This window comes from Marmota monax, unplaced genomic scaffold (assembly GCF_021218885.2).
Source record: "Marmota monax isolate L192 unplaced genomic scaffold, Marmota_monax_Labrador192_F-V1.1 WCK01_AAM20220418_F8-fsc00001, whole genome shotgun sequence".
NCBI lineage: Eukaryota > Metazoa > Chordata > Mammalia > Rodentia > Sciuridae > Marmota > Marmota monax.
The window spans coordinates 44,264,385-44,288,028 of record NW_026693777.1 but is presented as its reverse complement, the minus strand read 5'-3'; the positions used below and the strand labels follow the sequence as shown (position 1 = coordinate 44,288,028).

The following is a 23,644-nucleotide window of genomic DNA, read 5'->3' as shown; positions in this document are numbered from 1 at the left end:
CAAATGTTGAGAGTGCTGAGGTATATAAACCCTGTGGCTCCTCTTCAGGCAAAAAGCAGTCTTTAATTAACTTCCTCATTGTTGGTTTGACTTTTCTGACATTTAAAAGGTGAAAATGACATCTGTAATCCTAGCAATTTGGGAGGCTGAGACAGGAGGATTGCTTCAGCAACTTAGCAAGGCACTAAGCAACTTAGTGAAGCCCTGTCTCAAATTAAAAAGGGCTGGGGATGTGGCTCAGTGGTTAAGTGCCTCTGTGTTCCATCCCCAGTACCAAAAAAAAAAAAATTAGGAAAGGAAAGGTGAAAATGGTATATTTTAAATGTTCCTCATCAGCTGTTACTATAGACCAACCCTTCTAATCTTAGGCCTACTATCCCAGGGGGTTAGAATTAGGGGAGTTCTGGGAGTGTTACTGCCAGCCTGATGTGTACAACTTGTCTATTTGAGACAGGTATATCTGTCCCTGCTTCGGATGTACCTGTCACCCCCCAGCATTCACTGCCTAGGGCCAATAAAGCTGGAGCTGCTGGAGCCACAAGCCAACCTCCAGGCTGCCCTGCAGGTCCTTGAGCTACACCATAGCAAACTGGATACCACCAAGGTACAAGATCCTTCTCCAAGAGATGGAGCACCAAATGACAAAGAGGTTGGGGAAAGAGACTAGGGTCTGAGAGCTCTTAGCTTCATGTTCTCTCTGTTTCACCCACGTTCCCATCTCTATTCCTGTTCTAGGCTCTCAACCTTCTGCCAGCAAACACTCAGATCAATGACATACGTATCTTTCTGGAAAAGGTCTTGGAAGAAAATGCACAAAAGAAACGGTTCAATCAAGTACTCAAGAACCTTCTCCATGCTGAGTTCCTGAGGGTATGGGCCTTCCAAACTCTAGGGTGGGCTTTTATATTTTAGTATGAGACAGTTTCCACTCTCTTTCCACAGTTCCACCAAGGCAGAGTCTCATATATGAAAATAGTGTAGCTCAAGCAGGTCCAAGCTTTATAATTAGTTGTAAGTGTTCCATCAGGGAGAATCTGTGAACATTGAAGGATGAATCTGTGGCAACCTCTACTTTCTGTTTCTATGTGCTTGATGCAGAACTTCTCTTGCAGGTCCAGGAAGAACGGATTTTACACCAGCAGGTGAAGTGCATCATCACAGAGGAGAAGGTGTGCATGGTATGTAAGAAGAAGATTGGGAACAGGTGAGTGCCACCCTACCAGCATCTGAACTCAGATGGGAGCTCCCCAGAGGTGGAAAATGCTTGTGATGGATTTCTGACCTTAACCAGGGAGGAAAGCACAACTACTGGCAGTCCTATCTGTGTTTAGTTCTTGTATTTTGAAAGAGCTATCTCTGTTCTATTGGAGGTGGGCTTTGATAATTTAAAGACCTGAAATGTATGGCATGGAACTGTTGAATTCTTGCTTAAAAACTTCTTTTCCTCTGGCATCTAGAAGTAATGATGTAGCCAGTGTGTGAGAGCGATGGGCAGAAAGTCCTTATATCTTAAGGAAAAAAAAAAATTTCAACCTGCTACCCTCCGAAAAGCAAATCCTCTAAGCCCATGTTCTGTAGTCAGTCCTTTTTCCTTCAAGGGAGAGTGATTTGTTCTTTCTCTTAAATGGCTGGAAGAATTCTTTGCTTTAGAAAGACTTAAATCACTGTTCTTTTTTAGAGTAGCCTGAAACTTGTTCTGATGAGCATTGTCAGCCTTCAGTAAGCCAGTACTGAGCTATGACCATGTGTTTTACATTGTTTTTTTGTTTTAGTTTTGTGGGGCCAGTGATGGAACCCAGGCCCCTGTGCATGTTAGGCAAAGTGCTTTACCACTGAGATATACTCTCAGCCATGGACTGATTATTTAATAAGAAATGTCCCCATGTACTTGAACTTTATGCAGTTCATTCTCTGTTCAATTATTACACAAAGATGGTGGCTACAGAAATCCAGAGGCCCTCAGTACAGGCTGTTCTTTGGGATTTGGGTGTGCTGCTTCCAGGGTGACTCCCAGGTATATGGTACCTCTTTGCAAGTACTGGAGAAATAGTCTATTGGAGAACATCCTGACTTCTGAGCCATTTTCCTTCCCTGCAGTGCATTTGCAAGATACCCCAATGGAGTGGTTGTGCACTACTTCTGTTCCAAAGAAGTAAACCCAGCCGACACCTGAGCCCAGCATCCCAGGGATTCAGCATGGACAGCTCAGCTATCCCAGAGAGGTGAAGGAGCAGCTGGCCTTAGGAATCGGGGGCTGCCACCATTCAGTGTCTCCCCATTTGGACACTACTGGTTACCTTGCACCCTGGAACATCTCTGAATTAGCTAGACTTCTGGTCTGGCATTACCAGCTTTTTTATAGAAAAGAGATTAGTTACACCTGATACCATTATGTTGTGGGCAATTCCAGAGAATTAACACCTGCATGGACAGGAAGAGATGCACCATCTTGCCTTGGCATATTAATCACCTGAATAAGGAGACTTATTCCAAATGTTTATTGTACCCATGGGGTTATTTATTGAGAGTTTTTCTATTAAGATAAGTGCACGGCTTCACAAGCACCCACCCCTCAACAAGGCTGCCTGGAGAGTCCTGTGGAAGAATGAATACAAGAACCACTCCAGCCACAGAGACCAAGCAACTCATCTGTGTAATGCCAGCGATTTCACCACAGAAGCTGAGCTCTGTGTCCCCTCAGCAGTCTCCTTGCTTGTTTCTTTAATTTTCAGTTTTCTTTTATTTTACACTATTTATTTTCTCCCTTTATCTCTCCCCTCACTGTGTCACCCAGGCTGGTTCCCACTCTGTGGACACTAGGAATAGCTAATATTTAAATGAGGTAAAATGAGAAGCAAGAGGAAGTCTCAGTTTCTAGGAACACACTGATAATCAATTGTCAGTACATTGTAAATAGGCCCTCTTTGGCCATACTATTAGGCAAACTTTCCCATAGAGGCTCCTGACTCACTTACCTCCAGCCTGGACAGGTTGGTTTAGCCTTTGGGAACAGAGATCTTTATGCTTTGGACACCTTTCTCCTTTCCAACCAGTTTCTGTCCTCTTACCTTCCAGCTGGGCCTGGCCATTGTTCCTTGGCTTTGTTTTTCAGGGATTGGAGGATTGTGTTCTGATGGAAAGTTGGATCTCTCCCACACGCTAGAATTAGTCATATCAGGAATTGACACTGCTTTGGTGCTGAGTGTTAGTGAGGATTCAGGAACAGCAGAATGATACAGGAGAGTAGGGGCAGGAGCATATGGTTTTGTAAGATAACTCACCACCAGTTCTATTGAGTGCTGTGGGGGATCCTGCCAGAGATGCCCAAGATGGAGTTTCTTGCATTGTAGGCTGTGTGGGGCAAGTGGTCTTGCATCTTATCCTCACTAGGGTTTTTGTAGATTTGTAATCTTGTTGCCCTTGTGTCTTTAAGGATAGTGAGGATGGCTGATGGTACCCAATGCTGACACTTTCAGTGGCTCATCCTTGACATACAGTGGTCCTTTGCAAACTACAGTACTGTTCTGGGTTGGACTGTGTGCTATAGGCCAACTTGTTGAAGATAAGTAAGCAGACTGGGCTCCTCCCAGATACTTTCTATGTGTAGGTGGGAAGGTCTGAGGATACTGAGCAAGTCCACCAGCACCATTCACAGACATGGGGGACTCTGTTCAGATCTGAGAACCTGGACAATGTTTCAGAAGAGCCTTCTGGAGCAGCATGTGGAGAAAGAAAAGTCCCTGGCCATTGCCACTCACAAGAACCAGTGCTGTGCATGACCCTATCTGCACTTCTCTGGCTGTCCTTCCTCCAGAAGCAGCAGAAAAGAGCAGGCCAAAGTTCCTGCATGGCAAGCCCTGCCTTCTTGGCCTGCTGTGCTTGTACCTTCCATTCTCATGAACTGTATTGGAAGCAATAGAATAAAGAGTGTGCATTTTCTTCCCATCTGGTATCCCTATATGACCCCGTTTTCCCAAACTCCAGTCTTCCCTCACTGGACTCTGTCCACCCTCTGCATAGGTATGGAGAAGGCTGGAGATGAAGGTCCTGTAGTGAAGACTGATGGACATCTCATAACTTCTTCTAATAAACATAATCAAGCAAGAAGCCAAGCTTGTCTGAATCTTTTATACCCTTTCATGTGGACTTTGGTTAAAAAGAAAGACAGTGAAAGGAATCTAATTTAGCTAAAAATGGAGAATAAGCCAGTAGTGACTATGAAAAAATTAGAATTAACGCTTCTCTTGTGAATATAAGTCTGTGCTGTCCAGTACAGCGAGTGTGACTGTAGGCTGATAGGTTGACAGCACATACAGAACATTTTCCTCATCACAGTGTCCTATAGACTCACAGGCACTCTAGATAATCCACATTATCTTTTCCTTCACTTCACATTGCAGGGTTTCTTTCCTCTTCCTACAGGTCATGGTGAACGGAAAGGTGATGCAAGGAAGGATTTGGGATGGGTAGGAGTGAGGACCTAAGGATGTTTGAGAAATGGAGAAGTAATAGTCCACTTTGGCCCACTCCAAAAATACAATTTGGTCCTTCTATATAATCCTCTTGAGCCGTCTATGACCATCCTGAGTTTCCTTTGGTAATATCTGAAACTATTTGAATCATCACTTTGAGGCATAGGGCAGATGACTTCAGAAAAAGGTGGTACATCCCAGAAAGTATGCAAGTCAGACAGGACCCTAGCCTTTCTCTGCCACCAGCTGCCTTGTGCCCTTCCCACTTTGGCCTCTGGCTCCTCTGGTTCCAGGAGTGAGAGTGTCTTAATGTTCACAGAGATCACTAAGGAGGCTGGACTGGGTCATTTCTGAGAGCCCTGTTCCCCCCACCCCCCGCAGAGCTTAGCTTCATAGTCCAAATCAAGCAGAGACAGGCTCTCCCTTATTGACTTCCTCTGGCAGTCCCACCCGCTTTGGTTCTGGGAGTTTGTGGTCTGAACTTACCCAATTGGTTCATTTTAGAATTGAATCCCCTTTTTTTGTGGGGGGTTTTGTTTTAGGATTGAACCCAGGGCCTCAAACATGCTAAACAAGTGCCTACCACTGAGCTATATTCCCAGCCCTTTTTAGTTTGTGAGACAGGGTCTCACTTCCCAGGCTGGTCTCAAACTTGCCATCCTCCAGGTGTGTGCTACCAAGTCCAACTTGAATCACCTTTTTTGGATGTTGTTTGGGCCTCTAACTCTAGGTCTTAGGGAAGAGTGGAGATGACTGGATCTTGATTGAAGAAAAGAAATGCATCTTCCAGTAGTTCACTGCCCCAGAGTCCTTTCTTTTCCTGGAGACTGCCTCTCAGCCACCTAGAAGATTGTGTTCACAGAGGAGACATATATCTGCAACCTGAGTCTACATGGCTGGGAGGACTCTAAAGCCTTTATCCCTAGCACCTGAAGGACAGAAATGTCACAGAGTGTGTGAGAATTACCATCATGCTTATTGAGCCATAATAAGGGCATGCCAGGCAAGTGACTGAGAGTAGGCCAGCACCCCAAAGAACTCCTACTGCTTCCATTTTGGAATTATAGAGTTTATAAAGGCAAAAACCTCAAGAATGTAGGTTAGAAAGGATCTTATTGAGACAGATATTTTGATTACATGAGATTACATTGTTTTGATTACACATTTCAGACTCATTTTTGTTATATATCTGGGCTGCAAGAAGGTCCTTCAGTACTGTCAACATCAATATAGCTGTCTGGAGGATGGAAAGAAGACATTTTAGCAAGCATAAAATGGAGTCAGGTCAAAACAAAATGGTGTTGCCTTCGTTCGTTTACATTTCAGAAAGACCTTCTTTATACCTGTCCATATTTACACCACTTGACCATATACCTCTCTCTGAGCCATATGGGTATTCCCATTGTCCCGGGAAGGGGACCTGGGCAAAAGCCACAGAGAGTCATAAGGCCTGCAGATTTCTACAGGATATGGATGACCCTCCTACCTGTGTAACATGCAGCAGGCTCTTTAGTGTTTGGGGAATAAATACGGGAGGCCAAGAGAGATGGGAAACATCTTTGAGTCCAGATGAAAACACTGATGAAGAGATTGCCATGTTTCTGCTTCAGAACCCTGAGGAAGGTAGAACTTTTTTTTAAGCCTTACCAGCAGCTGGAAGAGGCTAGTTGCTGATACTCCATTTCCCTGCTGTTAATGGGAGGGCCGTGTTGGCTGTCTAGGGGGCTGGTCAGAAATAGGAATACCTGGGCTCACCCCCACTCATTAAGTGGGACATCAAGAGTGAGTCTCGGGTATCTATTTTTCACAACCAGCCTAATGATAACCAGAGGAACTGAGTTGGTGAACCAGAATGCTAACCAGAGACTCCCAAGACTCTCTTGGATGAAACTGCCTCCTGCCTGAGGTAATCAGGCTCTAGTCACTTCCTGGAGCATACAAACTCCACCTCTACCAGGAGAGGGCTACTCAGTCCTGAGTCCTCAGCACGGCGGCTGCTCCGCCCTCCCCACTCCAGGGATACCTGTCAGACTTGAGAACGGAGTGTAGCCAGGACAGGGAGAGAACAGGTGGGGCTTTCGGCTGGGAACTGGGTTGCCCAGCCATGCTCTGGGCCCTCTGGCCAAGGTGGCTGGCAGGCAAGGGGCTGCCCCTCCTGGAAGCAGTGCTGCTGCGGAAGAAAGAGAAGGGACCTCAGTGGAGGAACTTGCAGGTACGTACTTATCTCACCTGGAAGTTATGGACTGAAAGTCCTGGAGCTGCTGTCCTCTGTGAGGACAGAGGCCAGCCCCACACTTGGTTTTGACTTAGGATACGACCTGCCACCAAATAACCTGGCAAACCTTAAGCAAGAGAGATTGGCTAAGTGTTTGCCTCTCAAAAATAATCCCCTCCAAGTAGGAAATGGAGGGCTTTGATTGACTTTGATTGACTTTGACTTGTCTTTGATTGACTTTGCTAAGAATACTCTTGTCTGGCTGTAAAATTCACTGCTGTAGAAGGAATAAGGAATTGGAGGGATTAGGAAGGGGCAGTCTCACTGCCTAGAAACTGCAATCTGATGTTCTCTCTCCTGGGCCCAAGCTACAATCTCCTTAATGACTTGTCAGACCAGTACAAGCCAGTGACTCTTAACTTCCCTTCACCTGCCTGCTGCCTACTAGGCTGTCTTCCAACCTGTGTCAGGGAGTTAATGGGTGCGGTGAATCAAGATTTCTCTTTTAATATTCAATCTCCTTAAACACATTACTCCATCCTCAATCTACAGAAGAAGCACCATAGTCCAAGGGTGCTGTAGGCTTGTGGTCATGACAACCATAATTGGTTCAGCTAGCTCATCTCATGATGGAGCTGAGATTTGAAACTAGGACTGATGGATGCCAGGATTCAGGTTCATTACCAATGCTGAATTCTCAACACCTAGGCCTGTAAAGTCCTCCTAGGTATAGACCTCCTGGCAGAGTGACATCAGCAACCCTGGACCAGACTGTTGCTTCTTGATGAGACAAAGGGAAACCTGAGCTAAGGATCACTGGAGGGAGACCAAATCCCCACCCCGAGAATCCTATAGCTGAGTCCTTGGAGTTCTGTTGTTTCAGCGGGAAACCCACCCATACTATGACCTCCAGGTGAAGGTGCTAAGGGCCAGAAATATCCAGAATGCAGACCCATGTGAGTGACCCCATCTCTACCTTCTCTCCTTCCTTTCCTTAAGGCCTCCCCAAGTTCATCTTAAGTTGTGTGTGTATGTGTGTTCATGAGTATATGTGCACTTACTTGGAGTGGGGTGGAAGGCTGATGCTAACCATCAAACAAGGTTGCCTAGATGAGGGGCATACAGGAAGGGGCCACTGGAGGGGAGAGTTCTACAGACTCCAGACCCCTCTCTGAATCTAGAAGATGCCAGCCTATAAGGGTGGCTGTCACCACAAGTCAATACCTGCTTTCCATGCTGGTGCTCACAAGCTTGTGGGGGTGGGAGGGTTATTGCCTGAATCAGACAGTTTCTGGGCATTACTCAATGGTCTCCATGTGATCTCTTCAATAGGTCACTGTAGGCTTTATGTTCAGTTGAATAGGAGATGCAACCAGTCAAGTTGGAGTCAATGATACCAAAGCTCCCTGCCCCACCACACTACATGGGCACTACATATCCACCCTGCTTCTTTCCTCTGGCCCAGCCACCTCCAGGAAACCTTTTTAGCAATAGGAGTTTGAGGTTGAGGACCTTTTTCTGCAGTGTCCAAAGCTGACTGCTATGTGCAATTGCGGCTGCCCACGGCATCCCCTATCCCTGCGCAGACAAAGATGGTGGCTAACTGCAGTGACCCTGAATGGAATGAGACTTTTCACTACCAGATCCATGGTGCTGTGAAGGTGAGGACCAGCGAGAGGCCAATCTACAGAATGAAAAGAGCTCCTCCAAGCTCCTTACCTTCTGCCTGCTCCCTTTCCAGAATGTCCTAGAGCTCATTCTCTATGACAAGGATGTCCTGGGCAGCGACCAGCTCTCCCTGCTCCTGTTTGACCTGAGGCATCTCAAGCCTGGCCAACCCCACAGACACATCTTTCCACTCAACCAGCAGGTGAGCCCCACCTGGGATAGCAGCAAGCCAAGCTGGAAGAGATGATACCAGCCCAGGGCCACCAATGGGAGAGGGGGCTCCTGTCATCACAGACCAAGTCTCCAAGATAGATCCTTCTCTATTCTGCAACATCAACCCTATAAGTTTTCCCACATATACTGATTCCTGTGTGAAAACAAAATGTGGGCTCCTAGAGGACAGTGTGCTTAGTCTGTCTGTGTCTCTGCTAAATCCTCAGTGTCTAGAACAGCATCTGGCACAAATTTCTGAAAGAACAAAGTTCTCATAGAGATGCCATTACTTTCCTGTGCCCATAAGAGACCATGACAGTTCTCTTCTAGTCCTTAGAACCAAGCAGGGCTAAGGGTCAGGGATGTCCCTGAGGCTTTCGGAACCTTTTTAAAACAGGTTCCCCTTGTTCCCTCCATATAGGATACACAAGAGCTGCAGGTGGAATTTTTTCTGGAGAAAAGGTGAGTCCAAGCAGAGTCAATGCCCTCACATTTAGTCTTGGACTTACAGAGACGTTTAAGTTATATTATCTCCTAGCTGCTGGTTACCATGTCCTATGCTGGTCTTGCAGACCTGGCCTCAGAAGGGAAAGCTTGCTTTGGATACCCATTTACTTGTTGTCAGACAGGTCCCCACCCCCCAACTCTAATGCTCCCCAGGCTCTTCTAACTGCTTTGGTAAGATTATTGTTGTAATAGCCATAGCAATGCGGCAAAATGGCTCATAAGCTCCTCCTCCTTTGCAGCCAAGTGCCTGCATCTGAAGTCATCACCAATGGAGTCCTGGTGGTGAGTAGGGAAGATAGGCTTGGGGCTGTCTGGGGCCAGGGAGCAGGGAGGAGTCCATGACTGAGTCCATGATGCTCACTTGTCTCTGAAGAATACTCAGCCCCTCCTTAGAGTGGAGATGTGCTAGGAAGATGAAGAATAAGAAGCTGTCCTGACCCTGGGGTATAGCCCAGGACCCAGGCTTCCTACCTTGTGCACAGCCATTACTCTCTTGAGACCTTGACTGTTGAGACTATCAAAGGAGCCACTTTCAGGATCCTATACTTTCCTTGTCCACCAGGGCCAACTTCCTTTGTGTCCTGGGAGGGGAACATAACAGGGCCTGCTATAGAAGACCCCTGCCCATAAGTCACTGGTCCTGGGAGAGCTGTTTCTTAGACCTTGCCCTGGATACTCCTCCCTTGCTCCAACGTGGTCCAGACCTGTGGAGAGCCCTGTGGGCTCTGGCTCCCAAGGCTTCTGCTTTCCTCAGGCTCATCCCTGTTTGAGAATCCAGGGCACCCTCAAGGGAGATGGGACAGCCCCATATCCGGAGTATGGTAAGTCTGGTCAGGGCCTTGGGTCTTGCTTTTTCTGCTTGAGGGAGGGTGGATGTGATGTTGAGGGATGCTAATATCAAGAAGGAAGGCCTAGAGCAGGAAATTACTAATTTTTTTACTGCTTAAAAGTGACCAAGGATGGAATGGGTTGTCCCGGAAGTAATGAATTTATTGTCCCTGGAAGTGTTCAAGCATAGAGGTTATATTCATCCAGTTATTGCTCTAAAAAAAAAAAAAAAAAACACACCCACAAAATCTCAGTAGCATTCAATAAGAAGCACTTATTTAGCTCACACATCTGGCAGTCAGCTGGGGCTTGGTTGATCAAGATTGGGCTTGGTGGGGATAGCTCCATGAGCCTGGGCTCTAGGTTTGGCACTATTCCATGTGTCTGTCCTCTACCTCTGTGTCCAGCAGACTAGCCTGGGCATGTTCTTAGTGGACTGGGGCCATCAATACAGTCTGCCACAGACTCAGAAGGAGGAATCCAGATGTGGGAGTAAAGTTGAGGCAGTGTGACAGCTAAGGGCCCTTCCCATATGGAGAGTCAAGAGCCTTTGGGATGAATGCTGCTCAGGTAGCATGGGGCACTTACTAATCAGACACTGTGCTAAGCACTTCACATTTGTTTGATCTTGTAATCCTCGCAGCAGCCCTGTGAGGCAGGAATAATCACTCACTTCTTTTAATTCATGAGACCAAAGTCTATTGTTTCTGCCTATGACTAGCATATCCACATCTCAGTCCATAAACTTTTGTGTGAATGAAATAGCAAATTTCCAGTTTTCTCTAATTCTCTCCCTCCCTGACCAAGTCTCTGGTCTTATCTAATGCAAGGAGGTACTATAAGGGGTATGACCCCATCTTATGGGTCCACCTTTAGGTATTTGTTGTTTTCATGTTGTGTTTGGGATCTGGGACTCTTCTTTGAGGCTGTCTGCAGGCCCCTCTGCCTGGATGTCATATGCAGAATGTCATATGTTATATGCATCTTCATCTGGTCTGCATACCACCCCTGCTGGGAAGCAGGGAAGGAAGCCGCCTCACTGCTCCTTCCCACAGGTCTGTCTGCTTCTTCACAGCCTGAGCTTCACCTTCTATCCTGTACTGCCCCTCCCCTGCTTCTCCAAAGCATATTCTCTCTGCAATCATGAATCACATTCTTCCTTTGTAACGTCCTCTGCCCACTTCCTACATTCTCCACTTTAGAAACTAAGGCCAGAGCAACTTGTAACCTATTTCCATTTTATCTCTGTTCATAAATCTCCCCCAAGGCAATGAGCTCAGAGCTTGAATTGGGGAGGGAAAGAGATGGGGGAAACTACCAGTTGAAAACTGGTTATTAATGTAATAAATAATCAATTTTATATAATTACATATTGTTATGGTGAGATTGCAATAAATCACTGAGTCAATCTTAAAGCAGAAGATGAAACACTTATTCACCAGCTGGTAGTCCAGATTCACCATCTGGCTGGCCAAGAGGCAGGCTGCAAGTCTATATACTTTGACCCCCCTCCAGGGGTTAGAGCACACCTTTTAAAACATGTTAGTACATTAATCATAGTGTTTGTTGCTTTGATTCAAAACTACAAGCAAACATCATGAAATCTAAAATCATAAGCATAAGGGGAAGTGAGTAAAAACAATCCTAGTTGAGTACAAGTTAAAGAATGATCACTAATGTCTAGACAATCATTCTCTGACAGGAAACATTGTCCAAGAAAAATAGGAACCAAAAAGAGAAAAAATTTTTCGTTGTATAAGAACAACAGAAACATTTGCATTTTTAAGCAGGGTGTGCTAAGCAGGATCAGAATGGCAGAGGCGGAGTTTTCTCATGGGAGAAGCATTTCTTACATGATATGGAATTTCAGGGTAAAATGGAGTCTGTCTGGCCATTGCCCATATAGCCTGGCCCATAACAATATCATATAATTAATGTAATAATTTCAAAATCACCAGGTCCATAGGCTATATGGCCAGGGGCCCTCTGCCTCCCCACTTCCCACCTTTACCACTTCCCTAGGCATTTGTGTGTTCCCTCACTCCCCAGGGCCCCCAGTTATAAATAAGGCAGATTTTAAGACCCCAAGAGCTTTTCCAATGGTCAGGTGCCTGAGAGCCAAAAGAGTGAGGGGTAGGGGGAAGTTCCTGGGGAAGAGGAGAAAAGAGTTATAGCTGTTCAGGGTGCTGCTATCAGGAGGCACACTTTCTTTCATCAACTTTCACCCTCACCTGGACTCTCTGCCCTCAGCCTCTAGGCAAATCAAGCTGGCAGTGCCTGGGGCCTACGAGAAGCCACAGCTCTTGCCCCTACAGCCTCCCATGGAACCAGGCCTCCCACCCACTTTTATCTTCCACATAAATCCAGTGCTGAGCTCCAGGCTGGATGTGGAGCTAGAGAAGAAGCTCACAGTTGCACAGGTGAGTGAGCTCAGTGAAGGGTAGGATGATGGACTCATCCAGACTGAAAGAGGCTCCAGAGCCACTTTTTCCTTCACTCTAGATTGATCATTGTGGGTCTTCTCCACAGAGTGGGCCAATTGCTGAGCTGGAGGTACAAACCATACAACAGGGCAAGGGGGGCATTCTGCTCTCTACTCTGCCCCTAGGCCAGGAGGAACAGCGCCTTGTATTCCTGGAGGAGGTAAGGTTCTGTCTGGGTGCCAGGATCCCTGATTGCTATGTGACCACCAAGAGAAGTCTGGGGATAGGGGAAAGATAAGTCTATCCCTGAGCTCAGCCATACTGTCCACATCTGACCAGAGTTACCAGAGAAACTGGGGCCACAGGTGAGAGGTAATTTCCCTGGGAGAATCCTGCTCTGCATGCTCAGGGATGAGGCTGCTGTCTTTTTCAGGGCCAGGAGATGACTCTGAGTGTGAAGGCAGAAATGAGGTGAGGTGGGACTTCCAGCAGAAGACCTTTTGGGGCTGGGCTAGAAGTGTGGGGAATTACCCTAATGTGTTGTGCTCTCTGGCCCACAAAGCTCAGTTCATGAAAACCACTTTCCCTCCCCAGTTTTGGTTCTGGTGGGAAGTGTCTGGGAATTTTTTTTTCAGGGGTGCTTCTAGGAATTGGACCCAGGCCGTCTTGCATGCTAAGTACACACTCTACCACTGAGGTACATCCTCAGAACCCCACACATATGTGTCAAGATCTTTCTGAGGGGTTCCACAGAGTATGGGGTGCTCCTGAGACAAATAGGCTGGGCTTGAGGTTCTCCTCCACTGAACAACCATCCAGTACCCTTCCCCATTCCCTCTGAGGCAGCTCTGGGGACTTGGACCTGCGCCTTGGCTTTGACCTCTGTGATGGGGAGCAGGAGTTTCTGGACAAGAGGAAGCAGGTTGTATCCCAGGCCCTGCAGCAAGTGCTGGGACTGAGCCAGGCTCCACCTTGTGACCAGGTATGGAATGGAGGTAGAGCTGGATCACAGGGTTGCTGGACCAAATCTAGCCTCTTTCTTTAAGGGAACTTGTGTGGCTAAGAGGTGACAGAAAGCCTAGAGGAAGCATGGGGTTTATAAAGGCCTATTTGCCTGAGCTGGTGGGCACAATCAAGAGAGTCAGGACACCCTATGTGGAACAAGGGCTAAACAATCTTGGCCAAGGGTAGATCTCATAGTCAGTTTGGGCTCCTATAACAAAATACCACAGGGTAGGTGGCTTAAACAACAGAAATCTATTTTCTCACAGTTCTAGAGGATGAAGTACAAAAATCAAAGTGCCATCAGCCAGGCCTGACCCTGCTTAGCTTCCAAAAGCAGAAAAGATCCAGGATGTTCAGGGGTCAGTGTTGGGTTCTGATGAGGTCTTCCTTCCTGGCTTGTTGATGTTCTTCTTGCTGTGATCTCAAATGCCTTTCCTCTCTGTCTGTGTGCATGAGAGAGAGAGAGAGAGAGAGAGAGAGAGAGAGAGAGAGAGAGAGAGAGAAGGGGAGTTCTCTGGTGTCTTTTTTATTTTTGAGATAGAGTCTCACTAAGTTACTCAGGCTGAACTCAAACTTGCACTCCTCCTACTCCTACCTCAAACTCCTAAACTAGGATTTCAGGCATGCACTACTGTGCCCAGATTTCTTCTTCTTCTTATAAGAACATCAGTCCTATCAGATTGAGGCCCTACCCTATAACCCCACTTTATTATTATCTCCTTATAGGCTATATCTCTAAAAATAGTTACATTGGATTTGGGGTCTTTAACAAGTTTTGAAAAGACACAATTAAGTCCATAATTGTAGTCGAAGAGATTTGGAAGTAGAAGGTCTCTGGGATCCCTGTGGCTGGGAAGGAGGAGAGGGGTTCTGAGAGGCAGGCCTGTGGTACACCAGAAAGAGGCTGATGGCCTCCTCCTGGCTACCTGTTTGCTCAGGAGATGGAGCCCATGCCCAGCACCAACAAGCTGAAAAGCCTGGTTTGCTCATTTGGGTTACATCTGTGCCCACTCAGTGCCAGATACATGCTTTGTCTCATCCATCATTCTGAACAACAGGGCCCTTCATGAGCAGAGACCAGGGAATATTTTTTCAAGATGGGAGAAGAGGACAGGGAAAGGAATCACAAGACTGGGCAAAGGCCAGGCATAGTGTTATACGCCTATAATCCCAGCAGTTCGGGAGTCTGAGTCAAGAGGATCACAAGTTCAAAGCCAGCCTCAGCAACTTAGTAGACCCTCAGCAACTTAGCAAGACCCTGTCTCAAAATAAAAAGGGCTGGGGATGTGGTTCAGTGGTTAAGCACCTCTGGGTTCAACTCCAGATACCAGGGGTGGTGGGTGGGGAGGGAGTCTGGGCAGAATGAACCAACCCTTTGTGTGAAAGTTAAGCAGCCAAAACATTTTGAATTTTATCTTATCATGCACCTGAGGCAGACCTCAGCATTTGGTACCATTCACATCTGGGGGCAGGTATAGGCTGCTTGCTGATCTTTGTTACTTTTAGCTCAGTGTTCCCAATTGGGGGCAATCTTGTCCTCCATTCTCCAGAGAACATTTTTTGATGTCTAGAGGTATGTTTTATTGTCACAACTGGGGTGGGGGAGGTAAAGGGATGCTACTGGAATCTATTGAGTAAAGGCCAGGAGTGCTGCTAACCATCCCCCACACATGGGGCAGCACCTCACAACAAAGAATTATCCAGCACAAAGTATCTGCATTGCCAAGATTGAGAAACCCTGATTTAACTTTTTGGTGAGTCAAATATAACTTCCAACTAATCTACCTTCCTGGAATACTGGTCAAGCATCATCTCTAGAGTATCATCAGTATCATAATACTGCTTGGGTTTGATAGCTCATTACTTACTAAATGTATGATCTTGGACACATTGTTTGACCTTCCTGCACTCCAGTTTCCTCATTTGCAAAATAGAGGTTTCACTGGGCTGCTGTGAGGATTCAATGAGGTAAAACTTATAAAGCTCTTATAATATCTGACATGGATAAGCAATAATATTTAAAGCACAGTGGTAGTCATGGTTGTTGTTACTATCATCATTATTATTGTGCCCAGGTGCCTGTGGTAGCTGTATTGGGTTCTGGGGGTGGAACCCGAGCCATGACTTCCCTATATGGCAGCCTGGCGGGGCTGCAGGAGCTTGGTCTCCTGGATGCTGTGACCTACCTGTGTGGGGTATCTGGGTCCACCTGGTAAGTGAGGCAGGTAAATGAGCTCTGAAGGGGCAGGGATGTGGCCTGGTGATCTGATAGTCATCAGAAGGAGCTGGGAGCTTGTCTTCAAGGGGGTTAGGAAGGGCAAGAAGAGGTTGAATTTCAAGGACTTCTCTGAATGAGGGGCATCAGGTGCACATGATGGGAGGAAGGTCACTCATAGACTCCTCTATCTCCCTTCCCTTCACTGTCCTCCCTTATCCCTAACTCAATACATACCCTCTCTATCCCCAGGTGCATCTCCACACTCTACAAGGACCCAGACTGGTCCCATGTGGCCTTGCAGGACTGCCTTGAGCATGTCCAAGCACGGGTCTGCAGCAGTAAAATAGGGGCGATATCCACAGAGCAGCTACAGTACTACACTCAGGAAGTGGGGGTCCGGGAGAGCCTCGGCCACAGTGTGTCGCTTGTTGACCTCTGGGGCCTCCTCATTGAATATTTTCTGAACCAGGAGGTAAGAGAAGAGAAAGAAGTAAATACACTCTGTCCATAAACTTCTTGACCCCTGCTCTTATCCCCCAGTCTAAGATATGAGACTTGCAAAACTGCCCCTGAGAGCTGAGCTCCTCTTAGAGAAAGGAGTGAGAGAGCAGGTGGCTGACACTATTTCACCTTTCTGCCTCCTAACCCCTGGGGAGGGGGAGCCAGCATGCTCTTCTCAACTCTTTCTGTATATTGGAATCTCCTGCAGTTTTTCAGAATAACCATGCCTGGGCCCCACTTTCAGAGAGACTGATTTTAGTTGGTCTAGGGTAAGGCCCTAGCACAGGTATGTTTTGAAATTGGCTCTGCCTTTCATTGAGTCACAATGCCCCATCCACTCATTAGTCAATGCAACCCTGACTCAAACCACCTATGGCTACTCCCAGAATTGCAAGCCCAGCCTGTCCAGGGCAATGAGGTTCAGAGGTACTGACTCACTGTGTGTGGATCTCAGTTGAGTTTGTTTGTCACCAATGATTTCTCATTTCTAAGCCAAGAAGCAACATTTTCTAATAATTTTATTTTAATTAAATTATACTACTTTCAGTGTTAAACCCCCTTGTGTTCTAATATGCTTCCTTGAATGGGAAAGAAGAGGGAAAGATATTCCTATAGTCCCTGGAATTGTACAAAACCCATTGTGGCCTGACCTCTGCTGCAGCTTACACTTTTCCCTTAGAGAGTTGTCTCTATAGCCCTGGACTTAGCAACTCAGTCTCTCTTGTGGGCACACCACATCCCATGGAGGGCTGATCTCAGGCCACAGGGGGTGAAGCTCTCAAATGACCAAGCTGCCTTCCTTCTCTTCTGCCTAGAAAAACCCTGCCAAGCTGTCTGACCAGCAAGAGGCCATCAACCAGGGTCAGAACCCTTACCCCATTTATGCCAGTATCAATGTTCACACCAACATCAGTGGAGAAGACTTTGCAGGTACCTGGGAGTAGAGACCAAGGAAGGAGACAGAGGAGATGGTTGGTAGAAGGGCCAGTGATCCAGGGCTATCAAGTACAAGTGGGAGGTGGCCACAAACTAGGTCCTTAGAGCACAGTGGGTTTGCTGCTTCCTGTTCTTGGCAAGTCAAGATTCCTCCTCAGGCTTGAGGGCCCTGATGGAAAGCCCCGGTGACTTTCCCTTCCCTTGGGTCCCCAGAGTGGTGTGAGTTCACTCCCCATGAGGTCGGCTTCCCCAAATATGGGGCTTATATTCCTACTGAGCTCTTTGGCTCGGAATTCTTCATGGGACGATTGCTGCACCTCCTGCCTGAGCCACGCATCTGCTACCTGCAGGGTGAGTCTAGGATGGAGGGCTTGGGACAGGCAGGTGCCTGGACCAGGCCCTGATGAGGGAGCCCTGCCTGTCTCCTTAGGTATGTGGGGCAGTGCCTTTGCAGCCAGCCTGGATGAGATCTTCCTGAAGATTGCAGGCTTGGGCCTGGGATTCCTGGACTGGCACAGAGACCGTGTAAACATCACAGGTGAGGGCAGAGACTCCCAAACCCCCACTACCACTTGCCAGCAATGGGTCCTTGGCAGAAGGATGAAGAATGAAGGAAGGGATAGAGTAAAAGTTGGTTGTCCCATTGGATTCAGGGAAGTCCTGAGGAAATGACCCTCTAGCTTAGGGTCTTTGGATTCCTGGGGTGTGATAGGGCCACACCTTTGAGTTCTCTGCTTTGGACTCCAATTAGGTCAACTTGGCCCAAGATCACCAGGTATTTTTCCATACTCCATTCATGTCTCCCCTTTGACCTGTGCTTAGAGGGCCTAGGAGAATCCTCCTATGCAGTATCTTTTCCACCTTTCTTTCCTGGATAACTTTTGCTCAACTCTTAAGGTTCAGCTCAGGTGTCACTTTCTCAGAAGTCTTCTCTTTTCCACTCTAACCCTCTAGGCTGATTGAGGGTCTTACCCCCCTGATCTCTTAGGATTGTATGCACAACTAGGGCAGTATTATGTTTCATTATCTCTTTATATGACCACACTTCCCCTACCAGAGTAGGCCTGAGACCTGCAGGGTCAGAGACAGGCTCTATTCACCTTTGTATCCTTCATACTTAGCAGAAGTACAACACTCAGTGTTTAAGGGATGGAATTCCAATTAGAAATTATATATACAGCTATTTCAAAAGGGTAGGAGGAGGTCAATTATTTTATAAAGGCACAGTCCTTGGTAACTTTCAAAACATGAGATTACAAAAGAAAAAGTCTTTAAAAAGGATTCTGGTTACTGGGTGTGGTGGCACACCTATAATTCCCAGCTACTTGGGAAACTAAAGCAGAAGGAGGGCAAGTTTGAGGCCAACCTGGGCAACTTAGCAAGATCCTGTCTCAAAGGAAGAAAAGTGGAGGATGGGGGTGGAGGACTGGAAGTGCTTGCTAGTAGTATGAATGAAGCCCTGGGTTCAACCCCCAGTACCACAAAAGGGTTCTGTGAATCAGCAGTCAGAGGCCCGTGGGGGCCTGGAAGAAGAGGAGGGGGTGTGAAGGAGGGGGTCTTCTCTGAGCTGTAAGGGTCACTGGACAAAGAAGATGCCACTTCTCACTGTATTTCACACACACCTAGATGACTGCCAGGAGTTCCAGCTGCATGACCCTATGTGTCTACGTACCAGGCTCTTCACCCCACAGGGGCCCCTTTCCCAGGCCCTGCTGGACATATTCACTTCCCGCTTTACTTCTGCCCAGAACTTTAACTTCATCCGGGGCCTCTGCATGCACAAGGACTATGTGGCCTGCAGAGAGTTCATGGCTTGGAAAGGTGGGTTCTGCCCTGGGCAGGGAGGGGGTAGCCCACTTTGTGCTCATGCCTATGACTCACTGGGGCCAGCACTGGCTTTTGTCATGGGATGTGTGAGGGAGTATTGAATTGTGGTCTCCTGCTGCCTGGTGGCTGATGAAGAAGGGCTATCTGGCCACTGTGTCAAGAGGTTGAAAACATGGTCGAAGGGCTGGGATGGGAGAGCCCCTGGCTGTCAGAGGGGAAGAGAGAACTCTGCAGAGAGGTTGAGGCTACAAGTGCAAAGAGGGTCACTAACAAGAGCAACTGTGCTTGTTCCTATGTACTTTGCAGACACACACCGGGATGCTTTCCCCAACCAACTTACACCCATGCAAGACTGCCTATCCCTGGTGGATGGAGGTTTTGCTATCAACTCTCCATTCCCACTGATTCTGCAGCCCCAGCGGGCAGTGGACCTCATTCTGTCCTTTGACTACTCCTTGGAGGCCCCTTTTGAGGTAAAGCAGGGAGGCAGCAGGGGCCTGAGGTGAATGGGGAGGAGGAAGGGGAAAGAGGGCTCTGCTGAGGGGCAGGCTAGATGTTTAGAGCTCATTCTGCATGGCCAGGCTGGCCTCTGATCTATGGCAAGAGCCTTTAGATCACTGTTGGCAGTCCAGATCCATCTGGGAGAGGAGAATGGCTGGGATTGTGGGAGGAATTGGGAAGAGGAAGTTGAAGATGGTTCTTCAGGCATCAGCTAGACTCTGCTCTACACTCTGTCCATTTATGATAGGATTTCCCACTCCAGTCTGGGCCAGGGCCTGGGCCTGCTGTCCCTTGCTACTGTGGTAACAACAGGGCCTTTGGGGTGACTTTAGCAGTGACTCCTTCAAACTCTGCAGAGTAGTGGACAGATGCTATCTCCAAAGGTGGGTTCTGGTCATGCCACAGGACCAGTCCTTCACTCTTTGTTCTTCTCTTTATCCTCCTGGGTCCAAAGAGAACCTAGATTTGATAATCCATATAACCTTACCCAGCACTGATCCTGGGATCATTGTGTCAACCTTGTGAAATTGAAATTAGCCCCAAACAGGGAGCAGAGAGGGGCCAGAGAAGGGAGGCCATGTCATGGGGAGGAATGATGGTGAGAATGATGATGGGGGCCCTAGATCATTGATTATTGATTATTATTGGTTATTGCTAATCTCTCACAATCCCACTAGATAGTTATTTGACAAGTGAAAGGTGTAGCTCAGAAAGGCGATATTATCTTAAGAAGGTCACTCAGCTGTTCAAAAGCAGAGCTGGCCTGAAGCCTGGGTCTATTTGAGTCCCAAGTGGAGGGAGGGCAGGGTGGAAGACAGGTAGGGCCAGGAACTCACCCACTTCCTAGGTCTTACAGATGACAGAGAAATACTGCCTGGACCGAGGGATTCCTTTCCCCAGGATTGAGGTGGGCCCTGAGGACTTGGAAAGGCCCCGTGAGTGCTATCTGTTTGCCAAGGCCAAGGACCCCAGTTCACCCATCGTGCTACATTTCCCCCTGGTCAACCATACTTTTCGTACACACCTGGCCCCAGGTAAGAGAGAAACCCAGACCTGCATCTGATCTACAGAGCTCTGGGGGAAGGGATGCTATTCCAATAGTGGACCTTCTGGACATTACCATTGCATATCTCCTGGAAGGCCTGAGCTGGCCACTGCTGCCCTCTGCTTACTGGTTCTCAGCATTTACACTGGAATATCTCCTCCTGATGGGCCTGAGAGCTGAGATGTGGGCCCAGGCAATTCCCACAGGGAACCAGCCAGGTGTCTTAGGGCAAGGAAGGTGTCTGGGATATCAGCTCCCAGGTAGTCCCAGAGTGTTCCAGTCTGGCCTCACCTCTACTTTTCCACCCACAGGTGTTGAGCAGCAAACCTCTGAGGAGAAAGCCTTTGGGGACTTTGACATCAATGGGCCAGATACCCCCTATGGCATGATGAACTTCACCTATGAACCCAGGGAATTTGATCGCCTGGTGGCCCTGAGTCGATACAATGTTTTGAACAATGTGGACACTGTGAGGCATGCTCTCAAGCTGGCCCTGGATCGGTGGCAGGCTGGGGAGAGGGGTGGGGGCTGACCAGGCTGGAGGCAGAGGATTACAGCAGAGAGGAGAGATGTGGGACTGTAGCCCAGGGCTTGATGAGGAGTCGAGGCTTTAGAGGGTTCTGCTTCCAACTTCTCTAAGACCTGCCCTGAGATCCCTCAGGCCTGAAAAGTCTTGCAGACTCACAGCTTGGACTTAGAGAAGATGGGGCAGTACATCCTTCCATGGGATCAAGGGATATAGAGCAGAAGAGAGCAGTGCTTGTTTCTCAGAGTGGTGTGGAAAGAACCAGGCCAGTCTTGCCACAAGGCCTACCCACAGCCCAGGACTCAGAGGGTCCAGGCACTCACTCCTACTTTCTAGGGTGGGAGTTGTGAGCACTTATGTGCAGGCTCTGCTTCTTACACTGGGACTTAAAGCAGAGATAAAGCCACCCACACTTCCTGCAAAGTGGCTCTGGTCCCCAACCTACTCCAAGCTCCTGGATACAGTGCTGTCAAGAATAAAGAGGAGCCCATGAGTCACCAGCTTGTGTCACTGTCTCCAAGTCCACCTGCTAACTTTCCTTTGCCTCCTGGCTTCCCTTGTACCTCTTCACAGATCACCATCTTTCTCTGTTCAGTCTGCTGAAGCTGTGGTATGATGGCCCAAACTGGCCAGGCTCCAGCTGGTTGGTGTGCACAATGTTCTACTCTTCAACTTGGGCCACATTTCCTGGTCATGTGTACAGCTGCCACCTCAGGCAAACACAGTCTTCCCTTCCTTTCCTAGGAACTAAATGGGTGTATCTAGAGGGGGCATCTGTTTACCAAAGGTGGGGCGAATATGTGCCTGCATGTGTTGCAGGGTGTGTGCTTACTCCTGGTATAGGTGGGGCAAGTGAGCACCTGTCCTTTGGCAAAGGTTGAGTGGAAGGAGCCCTAGGCTCCTTCCTGCCTCTCTTATGGATTCATCTGATGACCTGGACAAATCTGATTCTCTCTCTCTTTCTCATTTCCTCCAAATTTGAAAGCCTCTCTGGTGTATGCAAATTTCAGATCCTGACCAGGCCGTCTCCCTTTGGTCTACCTTGGCAGCCTTATCTTCTCACCCTGCCCTACCCAGGTGCTGAACCACTTGGGCCCCTGAAGTGGGCCCCTTTATACTCACTTGAATACTTCCTCCTTCTGTCCCCTGCATATGCACACACACAAATCTGCTCTCTGAGACCTGAGATGTCCTTTTTGAATCAGGACATCTATGCTGGGCAGCCTCACCTGCCCTAAGTTTGGGAAGAATACCCTAGTTCTGGCTTCCAGCTGGGAGGAGAGTGATTAGAGTCCTGACTGTGTCCGTTGCCTTGACTGGCCTGGGACCAAGAGACCTCCAGCTGATGTGAATGGTAAGGGGAAGCTATATAAAGCTAGACTTTCTTTATTTTTTCTTTTCTTTTTCTTTCTTTTTTTTGAGACAGTAAGGTCAGTAAGTTGCTGAGGGTCTCAAACTTAGATCCTTCTGCCTCAGCCTCCTGTGTCATTAGGATCATAGGCATGTACCATTGTACCTGGCCCAACACATGAAGTTTTAGGGATACCCTCAAACTATATCCAAACTGTAGCACTGCTTCAGTTGTCTTTTTCCCACTATCTTCCCTTGAAGGTTATATGTTCTATTTCTAATTCTGATGATTTCTCTTGTCAGTTTCATTGATACATAATTTATATAGAATAGCCTACATCTTTTCTAAGTTAGTAGTTAGTGAATTTTGACAAATTTATATAGACATGTACCTACCTGCTACAGTCAAGATATGGAACATTTCCATTGTCCCAGAAGTATCTTGTGTTATGTTGTAGTCAATCTCCAAACCCTGGTCTCAGGTGACCAAAATCCTTAGCTATATATATATATATATATATGCATACATATATACACACACACACCAGGGATTGAACCCAGAGGCACTAACTACTGAGCTGCATCCCCAGCCCTTTTTATTTTTTATTTTGAGACAGGGTTTCACTAAGTTGTTTAGGCCCTCACTAAATTGCTGAGGCTGGCTTTGAACTCACGATCGTCCTGCCTCAGCCTCCCATGTCGCTGGGATTTGGGGCATGCACCATAGCACCTGGCCCTCAGCCATAACTCTTGATATACATGCAGGGACCCAAATCAGTGAGGCTGTGGTCTTCACATGAACTCCCGCCCTCCCTCACCCCACTGGCTAGAGGTTCCTCTGATGCTTCTGCAGGGTTTTATGTTCAGTAGGAGTAGAAGCCCTGTGCACCAGGCTGGGATTGTAGCTCAGTGGTAGAGTGCTTGCTTAGCACGTGTGAGGTTCAAGCCTCAGCACCATAAAATAAAGGAATGCTGTCCGTCTATAAGTACAAAAAAAAAAAAAAGAAGAAGAAGCCCTGTGCACCCAGGCCTAGATACCTACTTCCACCACCCCTCTCTGGATCTGTTTTCCTTTGAGCAAGAACTGCTGTAGGCATGCTGCCTAAAATTCTCAAAGAGCTAATTTTTGTTCAGACAGGTAAAAGGCTGTCAGGGTAAGAGTAAGGTAGGTAAAATGTACAGGCCTTGAAGGCACATGAGGAGGAGGTTGTCCATGGTTGTGGAAGTAGCAGGATGCTCTTTGCTGTGCCTAGCACATTAGACAATGGAAACACTGCAAGTCTGGTGGGAGAGTTTGGGCTCAATATGATGGGCAGGTTGGAACTCGTGTGTATTCTTGATTGTGAGTGTGCATGTGTTAGAAGAAGATGGGTAATAAAGGAGGAGCTGGAGTTGTGAATGAAGACATG

General features: G+C 47.6%; 2 protein-coding genes across 7 annotated transcripts in view; both read left to right on the top strand.

The window, feature by feature from the left end:
• The window catches only part of Vps39 (VPS39 subunit of HOPS complex), a 46,982-nt gene extending 42,875 nt beyond the window's left edge, over positions 1-4,107 (top strand). For all 5 annotated transcript variants that reach the window (XM_046460814.2, XM_046460813.2, XM_046460815.2 and 2 more), the window contains 4 exons: positions 455-604; positions 736-870; positions 1,113-1,204; positions 2,098-4,107. In XM_046460814.2, coding sequence (XP_046316770.1) covers positions 455-604; positions 736-870; positions 1,113-1,204; positions 2,098-2,173 — 453 coding nt within the window. In that variant the 3' untranslated portion in view covers positions 2,174-4,107. The remainder of the gene's footprint in view (positions 1-454; positions 605-735; positions 871-1,112; positions 1,205-2,097) is intronic.
• A 1,843-nt stretch (positions 4,108-5,950) lies between these two features.
• Positions 5,951-21,385, top strand: Pla2g4f (phospholipase A2 group IVF). Of its 2 annotated transcripts, XM_058584713.1 has the most exons (20): positions 5,952-6,684; positions 7,571-7,643; positions 8,212-8,348; positions 8,429-8,557; positions 8,990-9,030; positions 9,315-9,357; positions 9,830-9,896; positions 12,154-12,323; positions 12,433-12,546; positions 12,760-12,797; positions 13,173-13,308; positions 15,407-15,543; positions 15,799-16,021; positions 16,866-16,980; positions 17,200-17,337; positions 17,417-17,524; positions 18,613-18,807; positions 19,120-19,286; positions 20,162-20,348; positions 20,671-21,385. In XM_058584713.1, the coding sequence occupies exons 1-20, from the start codon at positions 6,577-6,579 to the stop codon at positions 20,889-20,891; spliced, it is 2,547 nt and encodes an 848-aa protein (XP_058440696.1). In that variant the 5' UTR covers positions 5,952-6,576; the 3' UTR covers positions 20,892-21,385. The 2 variants fall into 2 exon arrangements, with proteins under 2 accessions (XP_058440697.1, XP_058440696.1); XM_058584714.1 differs by lacking the exons at positions 7,571-7,643; positions 8,212-8,348 and having other exon boundaries at positions 5,951-6,684.
• Positions 21,386-23,644: the final 2,259 nt, after the last annotated feature.